A 19,371-nucleotide genomic window follows, 5' to 3' on the forward strand; every position below is an offset into this window, starting at 1 on the left:
CCGCCGCCGCCTCGCCTGCCGCCCACGGCGCGGGGTTCCAACGCTGACGGGCAACCCGCTGTGGTTTCGAACGTGTTGTTTTGTATAGTGTACTGTATATGCGCTATTTATACGCTTAGAAAAGAGAGGAAAACACAATCCATTAAAAAACAAAACAACAAGTATTTTTATTTACAAAACAGCTGAAAACGGGTGACTCATCAGGTCGACATAAACTGAAGATAAAGAGGGACGGGAACGGGGCGACGGCGATCGAGAGACTTGATCACCCGATGTGATGATCGGTCGGTGGACTCTGTCCGTCAGTACTTTTGCATGGGTGGCCTGAAACATAGTAACGCAATGGTTGTAGCTAAAACTACAGCAGTAGAAGGAAACAAGGACACCAAAAAAATTCCAGACGAGCATGGATGAGTGTGCTAAACCTGAAACCCATGAATACTCAAACAGGTCCCACCCACGAGGGAACACGTAGCTCGCAACCTTGCTACGACAAAGTTTCGGCCACGTCACGTGTACGCTCTAGAGCGCCCTAGTAAATGATCGGTCTGGCGGGATGGACTTTTGACCTGAAGCGCCCGCCTCGCCGTTCTGCAACACACCGATGAGAGAACAGTGGCCTACCTTGCCCCCGACAAGACGAGGCGCAACGCAGACCACCATTCTCACTACTGTGTATTGCGGGACGGTGGGGCGGCCTACCCGGCAGGCGCTTCTGCAGACTGAAACCAGGCAGCGCACAGTGGGCCAGAAGACCGGCGGAGGCGGCCAAAACCCCGGACGGGTTTTGAGCTCCAGAGTCGCTAAAAGGGACTCGAATCGAACGTGTGACCCCACCAATGAATTGCTCTCCGAACGAGGAATCCATTGGTGGGGTCACAAGCTCGGTTTAAGTCCCATTTAGTAGCGTCTCTGGAGCTCAAAGCGCGTTTAGAGTTTTGACCGCCTCCACCAGTCTTCTGGCCCACTGTGCAGCGTTTCATCGCACTGTCTCACTCGCACCGGTACGGAAAGCAGTATGAGTTTCGAGAGAGACAGAGCGACGCAAACGATGTCCGAAATGGCCGTGCAAAGGTCAAAAGGCTTTGGCTTCACTGTAAGGTTTCGAATGAATCCGCTTCAGGGCGGCAGCGAAAACGCACTGACCCGCAGTACGACGACTGGTACGGGTAGGGCTGAGGGTCCTGCGTCCCGGACGCCGACGAGGACGACGGCGTCGTCTGCGAGGCCACCTGGGGGAAGCCCCCGTTCATGGCGTGGTGGACGGCGTGGACGGCGTGCGCGGAGTGCGGCGCGTGGACGCCGTGGACCTGAGGGTAGGGCGTCGTCGCGGCGTGGTGCTCGGCCAGGGTGTTGCTGTGCATCACGAAGCCGGCGTGTGCGGCGCCGTGCGCGGTGCCGTGGGGGGAGTCACTGCCCAGGTAGACGCCACCGCGGTACGCGTCACCGCCCGAGCTCGCGTACTGCGAATATGCACTGTAACACCAACACCGCAAAGTTTTTCCTTCACATGTCTCTCTGGATAGGGTACTTTCGTAGAATCCTGAACCGGAAGCAAGCAGACCAGCAGACGCCAAATTGGCCGGAAACTAACCTCTCTTCGGATCCAAAACTATAGCCGAGCTGTACAAATATTGCTCCCGAAACACATATGCACTGCAAACAAGTATCAAACGACTATTTATGTTCAAGTGTGGCCGATACCTTTGACGAACGTCTCTTTTCCATGTCAAGTTTGGATCTACTTCCGCCAACATGGCGTCTGTGTGCTTCCGGCTCAGGGATCTACGAAAGTACCCTATTGGAGTGACTGTAACCGACTGTAGCGCAGTCCAACTCACCAGGGGTACGGCGGCGTTGGCGTCGGCTTGCCCCGGTCGTGCTGGTGGACTTGGTGCGGCGGGTGGTGGTGGTACTGGGGCACCTCCTGTTGAGCCTGGTAGTGGCCCGGGTACAGCGACGTCGCATCACCGTATGCCCTGCAAGCGGGAGCAGCAGAACGTTACTCCCGTCTGCGGAAACGTCTACTGAACCAGCCGGGCGTGTCGACGCTCTGCCTCTGTCGCACTCATGGGGCCTCATGGGGCCTCACAGTGGGCCAGAAGACCAGTGCAGGCGGCCAAAACTCTAGACGCATTTTGAGCTCCAGAGTCACTAATTAAATTTAAATTTAAATTTAAATTAAATTTAAATGGGACTCAAACCGTGGTTGGTGTGACCCCACCAATGGATTGCTCTCCGAACGAGGAATCCATTGGTGGGGTCGAGGGGTCGTCAACTCGTATATTACTCCGTACACGGCCTCATATTACCATAATATTACCTTATATTACCTATATTACCTATATTACCACATATTACTTATATTGTCTCATATTACCATATATTACCTTATATTACCTTGTATTACCTTGTATTTCTTGGACAAAATGTCGTTTCCGAAAGAAAAAAGTGCGCTCTTTCGAATGCCGGGTCGCGCGAGGCTTTACGACGTCGGGTTTGGACGCTACGGGCTCTCAAAGTTGCTCAATTTCACTATTTTTAGTGAAGATTTGAGCGTATCGGGGCCGTTCGAAGCAGACCATCGGCGATTTCGCTTTTCTTTGGCTTAAATGGTGCCTACCCATAGGTAAACACCCCCACAAAATTTCAGCCATCTCAGGCAATTATTAGAGGAACTGTGATCAATTGAAGTTTTGGGTCATTTTACCACTGGACTTAAGGGGGCAGTCTCGTCCCTGTACCCTTTTTTAGGGGGGTTTTCCCCCCTCTTTTGATGACGATGATTTTTTAAATATACCTCTTAGAGACAAACAGTAAAAACCAAATGAAAGAACAAAATTTTTACAACATTTTCAAAAAAAAATATTTTGTTTTGTCTTCAGTTGTAAGGGAGTTATAGGGAAAGCAACAAAAGCCGACAAAACATACAAAATTTCACTGCGCGACAATTTTCTCCGGAAGTTCTTAACTTTTTGGCAATCGGTTTGCGGCATCTTGAAGATAAAAAAATCCTCTTTACTTTAACCTACAATCGTCCATATAGCCCAAGGATTACACTTTTTAAAACGTAACCAAAAACCTATACAAACTTAGGAACGGTTTTAATTTAGGTTTTCCTTGGGCTACATGGACGATCGTAGGTTAAAGTAAAGAGGATTTTTTTATCTTCAAGATGCCGCAAACCGATTGCCAAAAAGTTAAGAACTTCCGGAGAAAATTGTCGCGCAGTGAAATTTTGTATGTTTTGTCGGCTTTTGTTGCTTTCCCTATAACTCCCTTACAACTGAAGACAAAACAAAATATTTTTTTTTGAAAATGTTGTAAAAATTTTGTTCTTTCATTTGGTTTTTACCGTTTGTCTCTAAGAGGTATATTTAAAAAATCATCGTCATCAAAAGAGGGGGGAAAACCCCCCTAAAAAAGGGTACAGGGACGAGACTGCCCCCTTAAGTTTTGGGTCCAGAAAAAATATTTTTTTCAACTATCCCCATGTGATCAGCACCTCTTGAAACTTTTTTTAACATGGTGCCTTAAAACATTTGCCCCTAAAAGGAAAAAGTTGTCATTAGAACTTAGAGAAAAGGACTTTTTCCCCGAAAAAAATGTTTTGAGGCACCATGTTAAAATTACGTTTCAAGGGGTGCTGATCAAATATAGATAGTTGAAAAAAATATTTTTTCTGGACCCAAAACCCCCAAGTTGTCCTGATCACTACACTTTACTTTTCGAATCGTCTGCTTCAACTGCGCCAATCCCAGGTATGAGAAACTTACTGTGCTGCACTATCAATTTCTCATACCTGGGATTGGCGCAGTGCAAGCAGACGATTTGAAAAGTAAAGTGTAGAGGACAACGTTTGTCTCAAATGTTAAGATTTTCTTGTTTTCTGTGGTGTGGGCCATGATATGTGAGCTCCTATATCAGTCAGGGAGCTTCTCCTGATAGGACTGACGGAATCAATCGGCTAATGTGTTGAATTCTTCATCAGGTTAGTAAAATGAAGTAAGGGGAAATACTCAGACTGAAAAGAATATTTTCATATGGTGGAAATGGTCTGCGCAAGCATAATTTTACTTGTTAACCCAAAATCTCAACGTTGAAGTTAAAACACTCAAAAATATATCTCTGGACATGGAATGTCTGATTTGAATTGATGTTTGGGGGTGAATCCGAAGCTCAGAAGTGATCTTAGAAGTGAAAACATGCACTCTTGATTCATGCCGTTCAAGTTTCGATACCAAATTTAGCCCCAAAAGTATAAAATGTGGACCGATCCATAGTTAGGAAGCTGGGCCGGAGTTGAAATTTTGTGGGCTTGCTCGACTCAGGATAAGTGACTTTTGAAACAAGTATCGTCAAAATAGAAGGACCAGCTTTTTTTATGCATCCATTTTTGTGAAATTTTCATTGATTTTTCTTAATATTTCCCAAGTTTTTAAACTTTTTCAAAAATAAATTTTTCTTATGGATAGAGTAGTCTTTTGTGAAGACAATGAAACCTGGCTGGTCACTATCTGACCACAGATGCTCTGTGGACAAAAGTTGCGACATTCAACGTTGACAAAAATTTCAAGTCGCTATAAAATCTGAACGATTTTGAGTTGGACCAAAAAATTTTGCAGGGTGACTCAAGGGGTCATCCTAAGTGGATTGACACCTATTTTGGCCAATTCCATCGCCGTCGATTTCGGGGGGTGCGATGGTCTGGCGTGGAATTCCCCGTGGAGACTTTGTGGGAGCGTTTTCTCATCACTTACACCATTTTTAAATCAAATATTACCATTATATTACCATATATTACCTTGTATTACTTTATATTACCTTATATTACTTCATATTACTATATTACCACATATTACTCGTATTACCTTGTATTACATGTATTACAAGTAATATATACTACTCCGTACACGGCCGGGGAGAGTTGACGACCCCTCGGGTGGGGTCACGCGTTCGGTTCGAGTCCCATTTAGCAACTCTGGGGCTCAAAACACCTCCGGTATTTTGACCGCCTCCACCGGTCTTCTGCCCCACTGTGGGCCTCCCGTGGGGATGCGAGAGAGACAGCGACGTAATGCCCCGCGAAGCACGCTGCTCCCCACGGCACGCACGATGTACTCACCCCCGCTGGCTGTACCGGGCGAGCACCGCCCTGGAGTCACCGTGGTGCATGGCGGCCACGGCCTCGGCCACGGTGGGCGCGAACTGCGAGGCGTGCGCGTGGTGGCCGAGGCCGTGTCCGAGGCCGTGTCCGAGGCCGTGGCCCTGGTGGGAGGGGGCGAGGCTGAGGTGTGCGAGGTGGTGCGAGGGGCTGAGCACGGGCTGCAGGCCGGGGCTGGCGGCGGGGCTGGTGGAGGTGCAGGCGTCCGGCGTGGTCCTCGCCGACGCGTCCGACCTGTAGAGAGAACATAAGGGCACGTGAAGGAGGAATGCATGCAACTGCACACTTGCACTTGTGGAGTTTGCAGTCTCCAACCTGTAGGGGTAGCCCTGGCAGGACGAGCTGGGGGCCTCCACCTCCTCAGCGCCCTCGGCGCGCGCGTCCTCGGTGCCGGCCAAACCCGGACGCGCCCCGCCGCCGTCGTCGGCGAGGTGCGAGTCCAGGCCCAAGCCGCGCACTCGCGCCGCTTTCCGCCGCCGCGGCTGGTACTGCAAGCAGAGTGAATGGCGGTCGAGATAGCGGCCAGCAGACTGATTCCCAGAGTCGTTTTCGTCGTTGTCTCTCTCGCTCCTGGCATAGGAGACGTCCCATGAGTGCGAGAGAGACAGAGCGACGCCGCACGGCCTCACCTTGTAGTCGGGGTGCTCTTTCTTGTGTGCCGCACGCAGTCGGTCCGCCTCCTCCACGAAGGGCCTGCGCTCGTGGTCCTGGAGCTCCCTGGAATCAAGATTGCCACCAATGAGCTCCAAAACTCCTGACAGAATGTCACCTATCGACCGCAAGTGTGTCTGTCTCTAGCGAGACCATCGAATCCACCCAACGTTACTAACGCTACACGTGCATCCCATGAGACAACCCCGCCAAACACTGACGATATACTGACTTCCACAGCTTGCCGAGGGTCTTGCTGAGCTCGGCGTTGTGCAGCTGGGGGTGCTTCTTAGCGAGCCGCTTGCGCGCGGCCTGCGCCCACACCATGAAGGCGTTCATGGGCCTCTTGACGTGCACGCGCCGCGGGGAGCCGGGGCGCCGCGTCACGGGCACCGTGGTCCAGTCGTAGCCTGCGGGGAGGAAAAGGAGGGAAGATGGGAGATTGAAGAGAGAGGAACGCGACGCGACGCCCTCCCTCAGGATTAATGACGTGTGGGGCTCTACAAGCTGCAACGCAAATGGAGCGTTCGTCAGTTTGCACACCGCGAGCGGCGCGAGCCATGCGTCATCGCGGCCGTGTCCGCGTGTCGAGCAGCACCGCGTCGTCGGCTACCCACTACCCACTACCCACCCTGCAGCAGCCGGCCGACGGCGTGGTCCAGCGACGCCGGGCTGGCTGGGCCCTGGCCGCCCTGGCCGCCACCCTGGCCGCCACCCTGGCCGCCCTGGGCGACCTCCCCGCCGGCCGCCGAGGCGAACGAGGCCGCGGGGCTGGTGCTGCGGCGCTCCGCGCGCTTGGCGTGCTCCGCGGTGCTGCTGGGGCCGAGGCTGGGGCCGAGGCTGGGGCCGAGGCCGGGGCTGCCGCTGCCGGGCCGGGCGTCGTCCGGACTGGCGTCCGGGCTGCGGGGGCCGAGGGCGTGGCCGTGGCCGACGTCCATCGCACCCATTCGGCGGCTCGTCGCCTCCAACCGCCGAGCGCGTCGCCCTGCACAAATCACAAACAAAAATCGTAAACGCCCTTGGCCTAGCCTAGGCCTAGAGGGAACACGGTAGAACAATCTCCTGGAAATTGACCGCGATATTCCTGGGAATTCCAGGAGAAGAATTTACCGTGGACGCGTCCCGCGCCGCACGGGAAAATAGCTGCAAATTGGTCTGGCTCAAACACGCCCACTTGTTGCCCCTGTCGACGCCAATCTGTCCTCCACTTTCCTTCCCTTTCAACGGGTATTCTAGACACTCGACCCCCAACCCCCTTCCCTTTCCCTTTTCCCGCGGCCCGCCTTTAAGCATACTGGTATAATTGGGGGAGACAGCTAATGTGGCGCATCGCCGCCCGGACGCCCCCTCTCCCCTCCCCTCCCCTCCCCCTCCCCTCCCCTCCCCCTCCCGCTCCCCCTCCCCCCTCCCGGTCCTGCCAGGTTCCCCCTCGCTGTTGGCCGCACGCGGACCCCTGTGACGCGATATTCATTAGAAGCAGACTCGCGGACAGCTTATTTAAGCAATGGCTGGTGACGAGATGAATGCCACCACACTGTGGGAAAAAATCACAGTAAATCCTGTAGTGATTAGTACAGCTGTCACCGTAGTTCAGAGTACAGGATTTACTGTACTTTTTTAACAGGATCTACTGTACTTTGTACGGGATTTACTGTACCACAGGAGTAGAGTACGGAATATCCTGTACCAGGCACAGTAGATACTGTAGCCAGGCACGGTATATCCTGTGTTCTGAACTACAGTAAATCCCGGCAAAAAAATTAACGGGATTCACTGTGGTTTTTTCGCACAGTGCATGCGCTCGTACACACACGCGTTCCTCCGTGTGAGTGCATATCGGAACGAGGAGGAGGGGTAAGAGGGCGTTAACTGCGATTGTATTCATTATTTTGAGCGTTGTCGAACAGCTGTTGGATTTGTTTTGGCGGCAGTAGTGCAAATACGTGTAGGGAAATGCCAATGACTCATTGAAATGACGCTCAAGATTTTGGTTTTCCATTTCAGTTGATTTGGCGAAGGTTATAGGCCGTTCTAAGACATGACACGCCCTGCCCGGACACACGAGGTGGATGCTACGGGGAGGTCCGCGCGTCGTTACACAGTGGGCCAGAAGCCGGTGGAGGCGGCCAAAACTCTAGACGCGTTTTGAGCTCCAGAGTCGCTAAATGGGACTCGAACGGAACGTGTGACCCCACCAATGAATTGCTCTCCGAACGAGGAATCCATTGATGGGGTCACACGTTCGGTTCGAGTCCCATTTAGCGACTCTGGAGCTAAAAACGCGTCTAGAGTTTTGGCCGCCTCCGCCGGCGTCTGGCCCACTGTGCGTTATGGGATTGGCTCCCCAGCGACGGTGCTGTGACGCCGTGACGCCGTGACGCGAGGGTGTGACTTTATTTGTGACAGGTGAGCGCCAGAGGGACCACCTACCGCTCGGAAACGTGAGACACCAGGAAGAATAAAAAACAACAATAAAAACAATAAAATGAACGCAACATTTTGGGCGCCATTGCGGCGCGTTTCGAGAGTGTATTATTTGTTGCACTTTTTTGAAACGCACACACACACACACGCGTGCACACACACCTACACAATCAGAGGGCAGCTCGGCATCCCGCCTCGGCGGAGCCATGCCACGGCCATGCCACGGTCACACGTGGAGCATGCAAGATGACAAACTACCCGGCGGCGCCCCACCTGGTACCCCTCGTCCACCCCCTGCACTTTCACTGCCCCTTCCCGCCATCAACACGCCGCCTCCCTCCCCTCTCTTCCACCCCCACCCCCTCCCCCACCCCCTCCCGGCCGCAGCCGCGGCGTCTAATTGGCTGCGCCTCAATACTTGCGCTAATGCAGGTTTGTTCTACGGCGTCCTGACGCGGCCGCGGACACGGCCCGTCATCGCGCCATGAAACGACCACCGCTCACCTCAACGCGACCCCCCCCCCTTCCCCCGGTCCTAACTGGTCACTAATGGGGAATGAAATCGGACAGCCTGGCGTCCGCATCTGACGCCGCGAATTATTCGGCCGGGCAAACGACGATGTCGTCGCTCCTTCTCTCTCTGTCCCTCTAGGGCTCTGGGGCACTGCGAAGGGGTGCGAGAGAGACACGCAGAGCGGCGGGACGCGCTGCTGCGGGGAATCAGTCGCTCGAGGGGATGTTGAGCGCGCCCCGCCACGGCAGGCTGGCGAAATACACACCCCGCTAGTGTTGGCATGGCATGGCATGGCATGGCACGGCATGGCATGGCATGGCACGGCATGGCATGGCACGGCATGGCATGGCACGGCATGGCAGGGCATGGCAGGGCCAGGACGCCAGGACGACCTCACTCCTCACTGCCACCATCACCGTGGCGGAGGTGTAAACACGAGTAGGACGGGTTGCCTTCTGAGTGCTTCGTCCGAGGGGGAAACGACTTCAGTTATCCGATGTAACAGCAAATTGGTTATCCGCTATCCGGATAACCAGAAATTTCGAAGTAATCCGGGGAAATTCTGAGGTAATGCGGGGAAATCCGGCGTAATCCAATGGTAATCCTGGAAATTTTTCGATGTAATCCGGAGGTAATCCGCGGGTTATCCGAGGTTATCCCTATCCGATGTACACAAAATTTCTCAGTCGTTTCCCTCTCGGCTTCGTCGCCTGGGTTAATTCCGAGCAAAACGCCTCAAGGATGGTACGATGTTTGGAATAATTATTAGGCGTGAGAATAAGTGATTAGCGGGCAAGAAAAAGATAAAAATTCCACGGACGCTAGTGTAAATGAAGTAAATCTTCTCCTGAGTTATCAGATATGACATGTTGTATCGGGTGATTTGAATTGGCTCGCTTGCGGGTTGGCATCACAAAGCGTTCATCGGCCTGCATGGAAACCTGCCTGAGGTTGCCCCGGTTACCCCATGGGCGGATGTAACCCCCGTTGACCGCACTCGCCGTTTCACTGATTTCGGCGCTAAAATCACTCACCACGCTGCTGCAAGTTGCTTCAGGGCTTTCGCAGGCTTCGCAGGCTTCGCAGGCTTCGCAGGCTTCGCAGGCTTCGCAGGCTTCGCAGGCTTCGCAGGCCGCTCCCCGCCACTGTAATCCTTGAGTCACACACTCGGTGCACTTGGAGTCCCATGATGGGCGCGGGCAACCTCGCCGGCCGGCTCCTCGCAGAGTCCCTCACAGAGTCCCTCGGCGCCGCCCTTGCCTCCGGCCGGCGACTCCATACCATTCCACCACCGCCACCAGCATGCAGTCGAAACACTTCACCGCGCGTCCCGACACACCTGCATGACGACTAGCTTGAGCGGCACCACCACTCGCGGACCGCGGAAGGGACCTCGTGGGCTGGGCTGCTGCGCCGCTGCGCTCCCGGTCCTGCTCGCGGGGACACGACGGGACACCTTCGGGACGCCGCACCAGCCGGGCTGAGCCGGGCGCCTGGCTGACTGAGTGCTTCGGCCCCCGTGCCGTACCCCGCCGGGGCCCCGCGTGGTCCTGGGCCCCGCGGCCCCGCCGGGGAAGGGGTGGGGCCGGGGTGGGGCCGGGGTGGGCCTCGTCAAAGCATGACGAAGAGGCAAACCGAGCAAAGCGACTCGCAGTGTCGCGTCGGTGGTGCTGGAATGGCCCTGCAGACTCGCTCTGTCTCCCTCGTCCCCTACAGGTGCGAGAGAGACAGAGCGACGAAGACGACTCTCGAAGTCAGTCTGCTGCGATTTGGGATCAAAGGAAGTCTTCCCTTGATTCAGGCCGCCGTCGGTGTCGGTGATGACCAGCAGGGCTGCAGGCTTCACTTACTTGCAGCAGTGACCCTGTGACCCAGCCCACCGGCCCACCGGCCCACCGGTGCGCTGTCTAAACATGTGTGCGCACGCTTTAAAGTGCGTGCCTCAAGGCGCCGTTTGAAGTAAGCACACACGCACTTCTACTTCGTGTGTGTGTGTGTGTGCGTGTGTGTGTGTGTGACACCGTGTCTCCTCCCCAATTACAGTGGTGCTGCGCGTCTGCATTATCCATGGCAATAAGAGTTTCCTCTTTCCTCGCCCCTCAGCCTCCGGCCAGGCAGGCCACACTGCCTCACACTGACTGACTGACAGTCGCTAATTTTTATGGTGTGGGCCAAAGAAGCCAGCGCAGCCCGGCCCGATTCCCCACTCTATTTAATTCTAAAAATTGATCGGGAGCGAAAACCGAGAACGGGTGGATCAGCTTATGAAAGCCGAGTCGAGGCTGTAGCGTGGAGTCTAAAATTATGAAACACAAAACGTTGTCGGACTGTGCACGCAGTCGCACGTCGCTTCGTCGACACACGCACACAGGTGTAATCACTTGGCCAAACAAGCATCATACAGCCTAGCCATCCAACTGCCTCCTGGCTACTGGGCCTACTAGGCTTCAGTCGCACAAAAGAGGAGTCCTCAAAATGTAATTTCCTCCTGCGAAGGCCCAAAAAATCTCCCAAGCTGCGTTTTGTCAATGGACCGCGGGTTTCTGGACGCTGTCCGTTTGCAGGGTTTGTCGGTTTGTCGGTCTGTGGAACGCGTCACTGAAACCCGGGCGCAGGGGCAGCCCGAGCAGCCCCCACCAAACCCCACCCCACCCCACCCCACCCCACCCCACCCACCCACCCCACCCCACCCCACCCCACCCACCCCACCTGCCCCGCGCTGCCCCATGCTCGACGCGCTGCTCGGCCTGCTCGGCGCGGTGGCGCTGTGTCTTCCCTCCTATCACGATGGGGATCATCTTGGCCAAGAGGACACCCTCGTCATCCTCGGCGACTATCGCTGGCATCACCCTCCCCTGCCACGGCCCCTGCCCGCGCGGCCGCCACGCCGCCACGCGCCGACACATGTCAAAAGTCATGGTCTGGTTGACCCGCAGAAATAAACCGCAGGCCTCATCGCCAACGCTCATACGCGCTCACTTTTTTAGAGTCCCACGCCGCGCCACGCCGAAGAGGCACAGGTAGGGCGAGGGGTTTGTTCACCTCGAAGCCGTTCGCGAAGGGAAGATCATGCTCCGACCAGAGAAGAGAGAAGCAAAACAAGAAACATTTAGCTAGAAAACTGCAAATGGTCGACGTGGGCCCCCGCACTCCGCTGCTCGGGGAAGGAGGACGTAGCTCCGCTCATTACCGCTCTGCCTTGCTTTGCGGAAGACAAATCGGAAAAGGTCTAAATCGCAACGTAAACTTGGCGCCCCCCTCCCCTCCATCCACAGGTGAGCCAGCAGCTGATGAATAGCCGCTTTGTCTCGGCCCGAACCGCCGGCTGATTCCGAACACTGCTTTGTCGCTCTGTCTCTCTCGCACCCCTGGGGTGTGCCTCATGAGTGCGAGGGAGACAGAGCGACGACAGCAGCACTGTTTGGAATCAACCTGCCGGACGGACATGCCGTGGGACTCACGCCCGTGCCAGGACCGGACTAGGAGCGACGCGCCGCCGCGTGGCAGGCCGCCAGCCTCGTCCGGGAGTCTGGAGGGGTGCCTATCTGCCGGGCGCGCTGCGCCTCGCCCGCTACAAGTGCCACAGACGAGCGGATTGCCGCTCTTTCGAACCGAACTGTCGACTTGGACGACTGTAGCGCCTGTGAGGTAGGCCACCGATCCGGCACGCAACACACCGCTGTGGAGACGGTGGCCTACCCTGCTCGGCGTCTTCAGGGGCAAGGTAGGCCACCGTCTCACAGCGGTGTGTTGCGGGCCGGATCGGTGGCGCTACAGGCCTTCGACTACCTTCGACCAAGCGGTGCGCACGCGAGATGGTTGCCGAGCGGCTGCCACAGTCACAAAATCTGCTGTCACTCGGTCACTCTAACGCTGGCTGAAGCGGGCTGAAGACACTGGGCGTCCCGATTCCTCCTGAAGAACGGAGAGTCCTCATCGGCAACGAAAGATTCGTGCTCCGTGTTTGATTTTTATGTTTGTTTTCCCCCACGTACGAGGTCACCTTATTTGTGAAAGGGGCACAAGTCGTTGGACTCGGGGCCTCCGACTGACCTCCCTCCCCCCTTATCTAAGTCTCCGTCCTGCCGGCCGGCCCTGCCCCAAACCAACACGGTCCGGCCGGTCCGGCGCCGTGGGTGGCCGGCCGAGGCCCGGCCGCGCGGTCACCGCAGTCATCAGCAGCACCATGGAGGGCTTGGACATGTCGAGGTTCCGCGGCCGCGTCGCCGTGGTCACGGGGGCGGCGGGGGGCCTCGGCTCGGCCATCGCCGAGGACCTCGCGCTGTCCGGGATGCGCGTCGTGGCCGTGGACGTGGCCGAGGCCGCGCTGCAGGTGAGTGCACGACGTCGCGGAGCGTCCTGGACCTGGACCAGAAGGCCGTCGCTGCGGACTCAAGGCGGCGCTTGGTTGCTGCAGGCATTGGCGGTGCGGCTGGCCGACGCTGCTGCAGGTGCGGGCGGCGCGGTGCACCCCATGCAGGCCGACATCACGAAGGAGGCCGACCTCGACCGCGTGTTCAAGTGGGTCGACGAGAACCTCGGCGGCATCGCCGCCATCGTCAACAACGCCGGCATCGCGCCGATCAAGCCGTTCCTGGGTGTGTACACTGCGAGTTGTTGTCGATTTGTCTCGAGCTTTTTGGCGCGGGTGTTTGCTGGGCGGGGAGGAGGTTGATGCCGTCCCTCTGTTGCTGCACCAGACTCCGACATGACCACGATGGCGGCCACCATGAATACCAACGTCGTCGGCCTGGCCGCGGCCACCAAGAGGGCCATCAGCAGCATGCAGAAGCACGGAATCGATGACGGCCACGTCGTCAACATCGGCAGGTAGGTCGCAGGTCGTTGTACCTTCGAGTGCAAACGCGCCCCTTGTTTCAACCCTCATGCGCTTTGTCGTTGCAGCACCGTGGGACACGCCGAGTCCGTCTCCCGAGAGATCCTGGCCATGTTCCCCATGTCCATGTACATCGCCTCCAAGCACGCCGTCATCGGCTTCAACCGCGCGCTGCGTGCCGAGCTGAGGAACCAGGGCGTCAACGTGAGGGTGACGGTAAGGACTCGCCCTGCTGCTGGGGGAGCGTGGTGCGAATGCGTTTGGCTGCGAAATTCAAAGTCCCCTTTCTCCTTTGGTCATTCCCTCGCCCCCTCACTCTCAGCTGCTTCGCGTTGGGGAAGTAGGAGTGAACCCCACTTCCCTAAAAAAATGCCAGGTGTTGAAATATCGGCTAATGAAGTGTCGCACTCAGCACACCGCAAATTTTCTCAGCTCTCGGACAAACACTGACCACCCTAGTAAGTCGTAAGAACCGCAGATTTTCTCTCTTCCCGCGCGAGCTCTGTTTGCTCGCAAACAAATTACGCCGTTTACCACTCTAAAAAGTCCTAAGAACCGCAAATTTTCTCAGCTCTCGGACAAACACTGACCACCCTAGTAAGTCGTAAGAACCGCAGATTTTCTCTCTTCCCGCGCGAGCTCTGTTTGCTCGCAAACAAATTACGCCGTTTACCACTCTAAAAAGTCCTAAGAACCGCAAATTTTCTCAGCTCGCTTCGCTCGCACACGTTTACCACCAAGTAACCCTTAGAACCGCAAATTTTCTGAGCTCGCTTTAATTGCAAACAAATTACGTTTTCCACCCTAAAGCCCTAAGAACCGCAAATTTTCTCAGCTCGCTTCGCTCGCACACGTTAGAACCGCAAATTTTCTGAGCTCGCTTCGCTCGCTAACAATTTACATTTACCACCCTTTTAATACATTCAATCGTGTGTTAAAAATTGAAAAAGCACCTGCGGGACCCCCTGATAGGTAGGCAACCTTCAATGCAGACAAAAATTCCCCCCCCCCCCCTGGCGCGAGGAGGCGGCTACGGCCCTGGCACTTAGGCAACCCGTTCTTTATTTCGAACGCGTTTGACGTGACACATGGTTGTACTAAGAAGGCGAAATGCCGGTCACGTCAGATAATCCATCCACTTTTGTCTCCCTCCTCTCAGGACCTTTCCCCCGGGACTGTGCAGACCCCTCTGGTGCCGCAGCAGCAGCTGGAGAAGCTGGAGTACCGCGTCGTGCAGCCCGGAGACCTCTCCCGGGCCGTGCGCTTCGTCCTGTCCAGCCCGCCCAGCGTCGAGGTGTGTGGCTGGCTCTTACTGCCTCATGGCTGCCTCACTGTAGGGGCGTCATTTTGCAAATATGGTCCCTACCTGAAAATTTTGAGTACCGCATCCCAGGTTTTCATTCTGTTGTTTTTCGGTTTGTGTAGATTGTGCACCTAACTCTACAGCCAGCTGGCGAAGTTTGGTAATGGAATCAATTAGGTAAAGTGTCTACTTCTGTGCCGATGTTGAGTGGAATTTTGGTGCCTGACAAAAGTTTAAATTGTCCATTAAAAAAAGAAAGGTGGAAAATAAACAGTGACAGAAAATAAATTTTCATAAATTTAAACTTTTGTATTTGGTTTTAACTTTTCTATAGTGTTTTGAAGAACAATAATTACAAAAGGTTCTTACAAAGGTCCTGGAAATTTAAATAATAACACAATGTGCCTCAAACACTAATATTACATAACCATATGTACATTATAAATATTTAAAAAATAACACTAAAAGTAATGAAGAAGAAAAGAGGGAGGATACCTAGTTGTGTCTTGCACCAATGAAAGTCATATATACAAAGCTCAATGACTTAAAAGTATAACTACAACTGAAAGTGAGGAAAATCTGCTTCATGGAAGCTGTTTTGTGGGTTTCTTACGATAAAATGGAACAGATCCTAAGCAGCACAAAGGCACTCTGCCTCAAAAGTGAAAAAGAACAACATAAAACAGAAAACATTAAAACGTATGGGAAGAGTAACTCCTCAACCTCCCCTCTGCTTGTTGTACTGACTGGGCAGAGGAGGTTGTTCAAGATTTAACTGTACTTTAACAAAACAATACTGTGGTATGGAAATGTTTTCAACTATTTTTTTTTTTTTAAAGAAGAGTTCTGGTAAACCATGATGCTTTGCTTTACAAACTTTGGAGTTAAGGACACCTGGGTTGCATTAAAAAAATTAATCAGAAACAGAAGATTGTTTGACTAATGAACATTTACAAAAGAATGTGTTCTAAAAACATCTTTAAAAAATATTCACTACACCAAAGCATTAAATGATCCTACCCAGTAGTAATGATTCCATGGGGTGTCTCCTACAGTTTTTAAGGGAAGGCTTCTTCACATTGTGCTGTGTATAGCATACTCATCATATCACACTTTAGTCTAGCACGACGTTGCTCACTTAGACGTTTCATACTAGCTGCCATAGAAAGACAGAAATATAAATCCTCGTCCAAAGGTTTGTGGGCAAGCTCTTCAAGAAGAGACATCTCAACTCCTTCAGCCTTGTACAAGCGACTACCGCTGGGGCCACTAGAATTACTACTGTTATAGTAACTTGATCCTTCCGAAGCTGCATTCAGTGCTGCAAAAGAGAATTTTAAAGAAAGTTATTATGTTTTGCCACAAATAAATGTAGTTATTAGCTAAAACATCATTCCTATGAGCTGAATACTAAGCTTTCAGGAGAAAGAGTAAGTTAAGTTTGAACAGGTAACATATCAGTGAATAGAATGTAAGAAGACCTCAAACCCACCTGAAGAAATCATGCTTATTGCAGCATCTTGATGAGGGTGGCCATGGCTCGAAGCATGCTTCCTGTTCCTACGTCGTTTCGAATTTGAAATTGCACCAGGTCTGAAACAAAAAAGAACATGTAGGTAAGAGGATTCTACGTCTCAAACATGAAGATAAAGACAGGTTTAAACTAAAGGCTAGGTATAAACTAGCCTTTAGTTGTGGTGAAAGACTCTTACTCTCTGTTTGTCATAAAGGGAATAACAAATTCCATCTTCTTGTAATATCGCCAAGTTTTTCTGCAAGAGACTCCCATTTTGCCTTCTTGGCGTTTCAGAGCATCACGCAGGGAGTCTCGCAAGCGCTTCCACTGGTGTTTAGCTGATTTAGCTGCAATAAATTCTCATCAAGTATTAGGAATGACAAATTGACTAAAGTTAACTAAACAATCAAAAAACAAAAAACAAAAAACAAACAAGAAAAGAAACCAAAGGTGAGGTTATGACAATTCTTATGGAAATAGTACAACAAATCATTAATTAAGTTTAACTCACTGCTCATTCCAAGATCTGCGCTAATGCGAGTCCAAATTCTTGCTCGAATTTCTTTGTCAGAGTACTTTTCATTATTGAAATCATATAGAATGGGATACTTTTTAACTTCATTGATGAGGAGTACATTTACACCTTCGTCTGCATCCCCTAGTAAACTGTCTTCAATGTTCCCCAGAACTTGCTGAGGAGAAATAAATTCACCAGTTTTCCCTTCAAAATTCATTTTTCATTCTCAAAGCACGCACATCGCAAAATATGTAAACAAATAATGACAATGTCTGTCTGCTTGTATCCTCAAAACAACTGGGCTGTTGAGACAAATTGTTGCCAACATTCAGATAGTCGGTGCGAGCCTGCTTGGTGCCTACACTCGCAGGCCGCATGGGACGACACGACGCCACTATGCAACGGTGCGAGGAAGCTGTCCTCCATCTATCTATTCATCTTGCCGTGATCGGGGTGCTGTTATGATATTTGTGATCATGGCTGTGACAAGTGAGGTGGTAGCAGTGTCGGGTGCTCCTTCCCCCTCCCCCCCCCCCTTCTCCCGCCCCCGGGGGAGCGCCCGACGCCCCTATTGGGGTTCGAAGGCCCGACAGAGCGCAGCACCGTCGACCCCATTAAGTTGTCGCTTGTTGTCCAAGGGATTTGTAAATTCCTTCGCTAAGCATTTTACGCTATTACGCTTATCGGGGTTGAGTTTTTTATGCTCAAGTGAATTTTAGAGAGCTCAGACGACACATGTTTCGACATGTCAGCGATCTTTAGTCGGCGGCGTCGTCTGCTCTCCCATGCTCCCGACGATGTGACAGTACCGTGGACAATCTATTCTCGTAGTTCCAAGGGTGGCCACCACGCCTGGGCAGGCGGCGCTGAGCTTTGCCTTCGAACCCCTATCTGTGTGTCTCCAAGAAGAAACAGCCTTCTGCTTTGCTTTGCTCTTCCTGTCAGTCTACCGCTGTTTGCTGGTGTATTTATTCAGTGTTTACAAGAATCCAGTGCGTAAGTGAAACTAAACCGTGTGGTAACATGGGTAGGGCTGTAGGTGGACCGTGGACCCGTGGATGTCTTCCCTGTCTTCCCCGGCCACCCTGTCCGGTCCCCCATGAGAGAAAGCCCCCCCTCCCAATCACTCATGTTCCATCCCATTGTCAAGGTGTCATACCGAGCACCTTCTGCCCACCCCGTGTGGAACGCGATCGCAGATTGGGGTCTGAACAGTGTCATAATGGCACTACCCCACGACGACGTCAGTACGACCTCAGTCTGACGCCTCTCGTACGCCAGTGTGGCGATCGGGGCTAGTCTTTGTGGTCAGAGTCGGCGTCCAACTGGCGTCGTAATGCCGTCGCGCTGCCGTCGTCTTTGGGTCGCAAAAAAGTTCGTTTTTCGGACGCTAGTCAGACACCAGTACGACGTCGCTTTTTCAGCGCGAAAAATGTCGCGCGACCGTCAAAACAACCGGCTGGGAGTGTGTCGAACACAGAACTCCCGCGTCGAATGTCGGTGCCCGAACCCGCTGGGCCAGAGCGACTTCGTTGAGGGCGGGGGGACCGCAGCTCTAGTCTTCTTGACTCGACCCACCATGGCACGGGCCACAGAGTATTGACGCCAGAGTACTATTTCTTTCCGGCCATCGGATGCGGTACGCACGAGTTGAACCGATATCAAATACACATTTAACCTAGTTGTCATGCTCTGTAAATCTGTTGGCCGTAGGCTATCTGTAGTTGCTCGCTGCGAAAGAAACATAGCAAAAGAGATGCTGTACTCGTGGCCCGTGCCATGGTGGGTCGAGTCAAGAAGACTAGAGCTGCGGTCCCCCCGCCCTCAACGAAGTCGCTCTGGCCCAGCGGGTTCGGGCACCGACATTCGACGCGGGAGTTCTGTGTTCGACACACTCCCAGCCGGTTGTTTTGACGGTCGCGCGACATTTTTCGCGCTGAAAAAGCGACGTCGTACTGGTGTCTGACTAGCGTCCGAAAAACGAACTTTTTTGCGACCCAAAGACGACGGCAGCGCGACGGCATTACGACGCCAGTTGGACGCCGACTCTGACCACAAAGACTAGCCCCGATCGCCACACTGGCGTACGAGAGGCGTCAGACTGAGGTCGTACTGACGTCGTCGTGGGGTAGTGCCATTATGACACTGTTCAGACCCCAATCTGCGATCGCGTTCCACACGGGACCCAAGCGGCCCCGCAGCTCGGCTACCTACCTAGCTCAGCAAGCACCCCTCAGCAGTCACAACCCCAGCACTCCCCCGCATCCGTGTCACGACACGCACCCACGATCACCCCTTCCTCCATTTCTAGGGCATTCCCCTCCCCCCCCTTTTCCGAATAGGGAACGTCCGCACGCACTGAATCCTCCCTCGTCTCTCTTCACCAGTGCATTTCCGTCCGCTGTTCACCCTCTCCACCTTTTGCCGGTGTTAAAACCTGGGTGC

General features: G+C 53.5%; 3 protein-coding genes and 1 pseudogene across 3 annotated transcripts; 1 reads left to right on the forward strand and 3 right to left on the reverse strand.

Annotated features, from left to right (window-relative positions):
• Positions 1–142: 142 nt before the first annotated feature.
• LOC117643390 (polyadenylate-binding protein 1-B-like) lies at positions 143–5,247 on the reverse strand. The gene is made up of 4 exons (XM_034382252.1): positions 5,126–5,247; positions 1,842–1,979; positions 1,147–1,476; positions 143–324 (listed from the first exon to the last, which is right to left on the reverse strand). The coding sequence occupies exons 1-4, from the start codon at positions 5,173–5,175 to the stop codon at positions 303–305; spliced, it is 540 nt and encodes a 179-aa protein (XP_034238143.1). The 5' UTR covers positions 5,176–5,247; the 3' UTR covers positions 143–302.
• Positions 5,248–5,310: 63 nt separating this feature from the next.
• On the reverse strand, positions 5,311–6,474 carry LOC117644022 (annotated as a pseudogene).
• A 6,465-nt stretch (positions 6,475–12,939) lies between these two features.
• LOC117643734 (farnesol dehydrogenase-like) lies at positions 12,940–15,202 on the forward strand. Its single transcript, XM_034382797.1, has 6 exons — positions 12,940–13,086; positions 13,171–13,351; positions 13,454–13,583; positions 13,659–13,806; positions 14,750–14,884; positions 15,016–15,202. Exons 1-6 carry the CDS (start codon positions 12,940–12,942, stop codon positions 15,055–15,057), a joined length of 783 nt encoding a protein of 260 aa, XP_034238688.1. The 3' UTR covers positions 15,058–15,202.
• Positions 15,203–15,276: 74 nt separating this feature from the next.
• LOC117643735 (transcription factor Adf-1-like) lies at positions 15,277–17,259 on the reverse strand. The gene is made up of 4 exons (XM_034382799.1): positions 16,921–17,259; positions 16,606–16,756; positions 16,386–16,486; positions 15,277–16,214 (listed from the first exon to the last, which is right to left on the reverse strand). The coding sequence occupies exons 1-4, from the start codon at positions 17,141–17,143 to the stop codon at positions 15,952–15,954; spliced, it is 738 nt and encodes a 245-aa protein (XP_034238690.1). The 5' UTR covers positions 17,144–17,259; the 3' UTR covers positions 15,277–15,951.
• Positions 17,260–19,371: the final 2,112 nt, after the last annotated feature.

The sequence above is a fragment of the Thrips palmi genome, unplaced genomic scaffold (assembly GCF_012932325.1).
Source record: "Thrips palmi isolate BJ-2018 unplaced genomic scaffold, TpBJ-2018v1 HiC_scaffold_17, whole genome shotgun sequence".
NCBI lineage: Eukaryota > Metazoa > Arthropoda > Insecta > Thysanoptera > Thripidae > Thrips > Thrips palmi.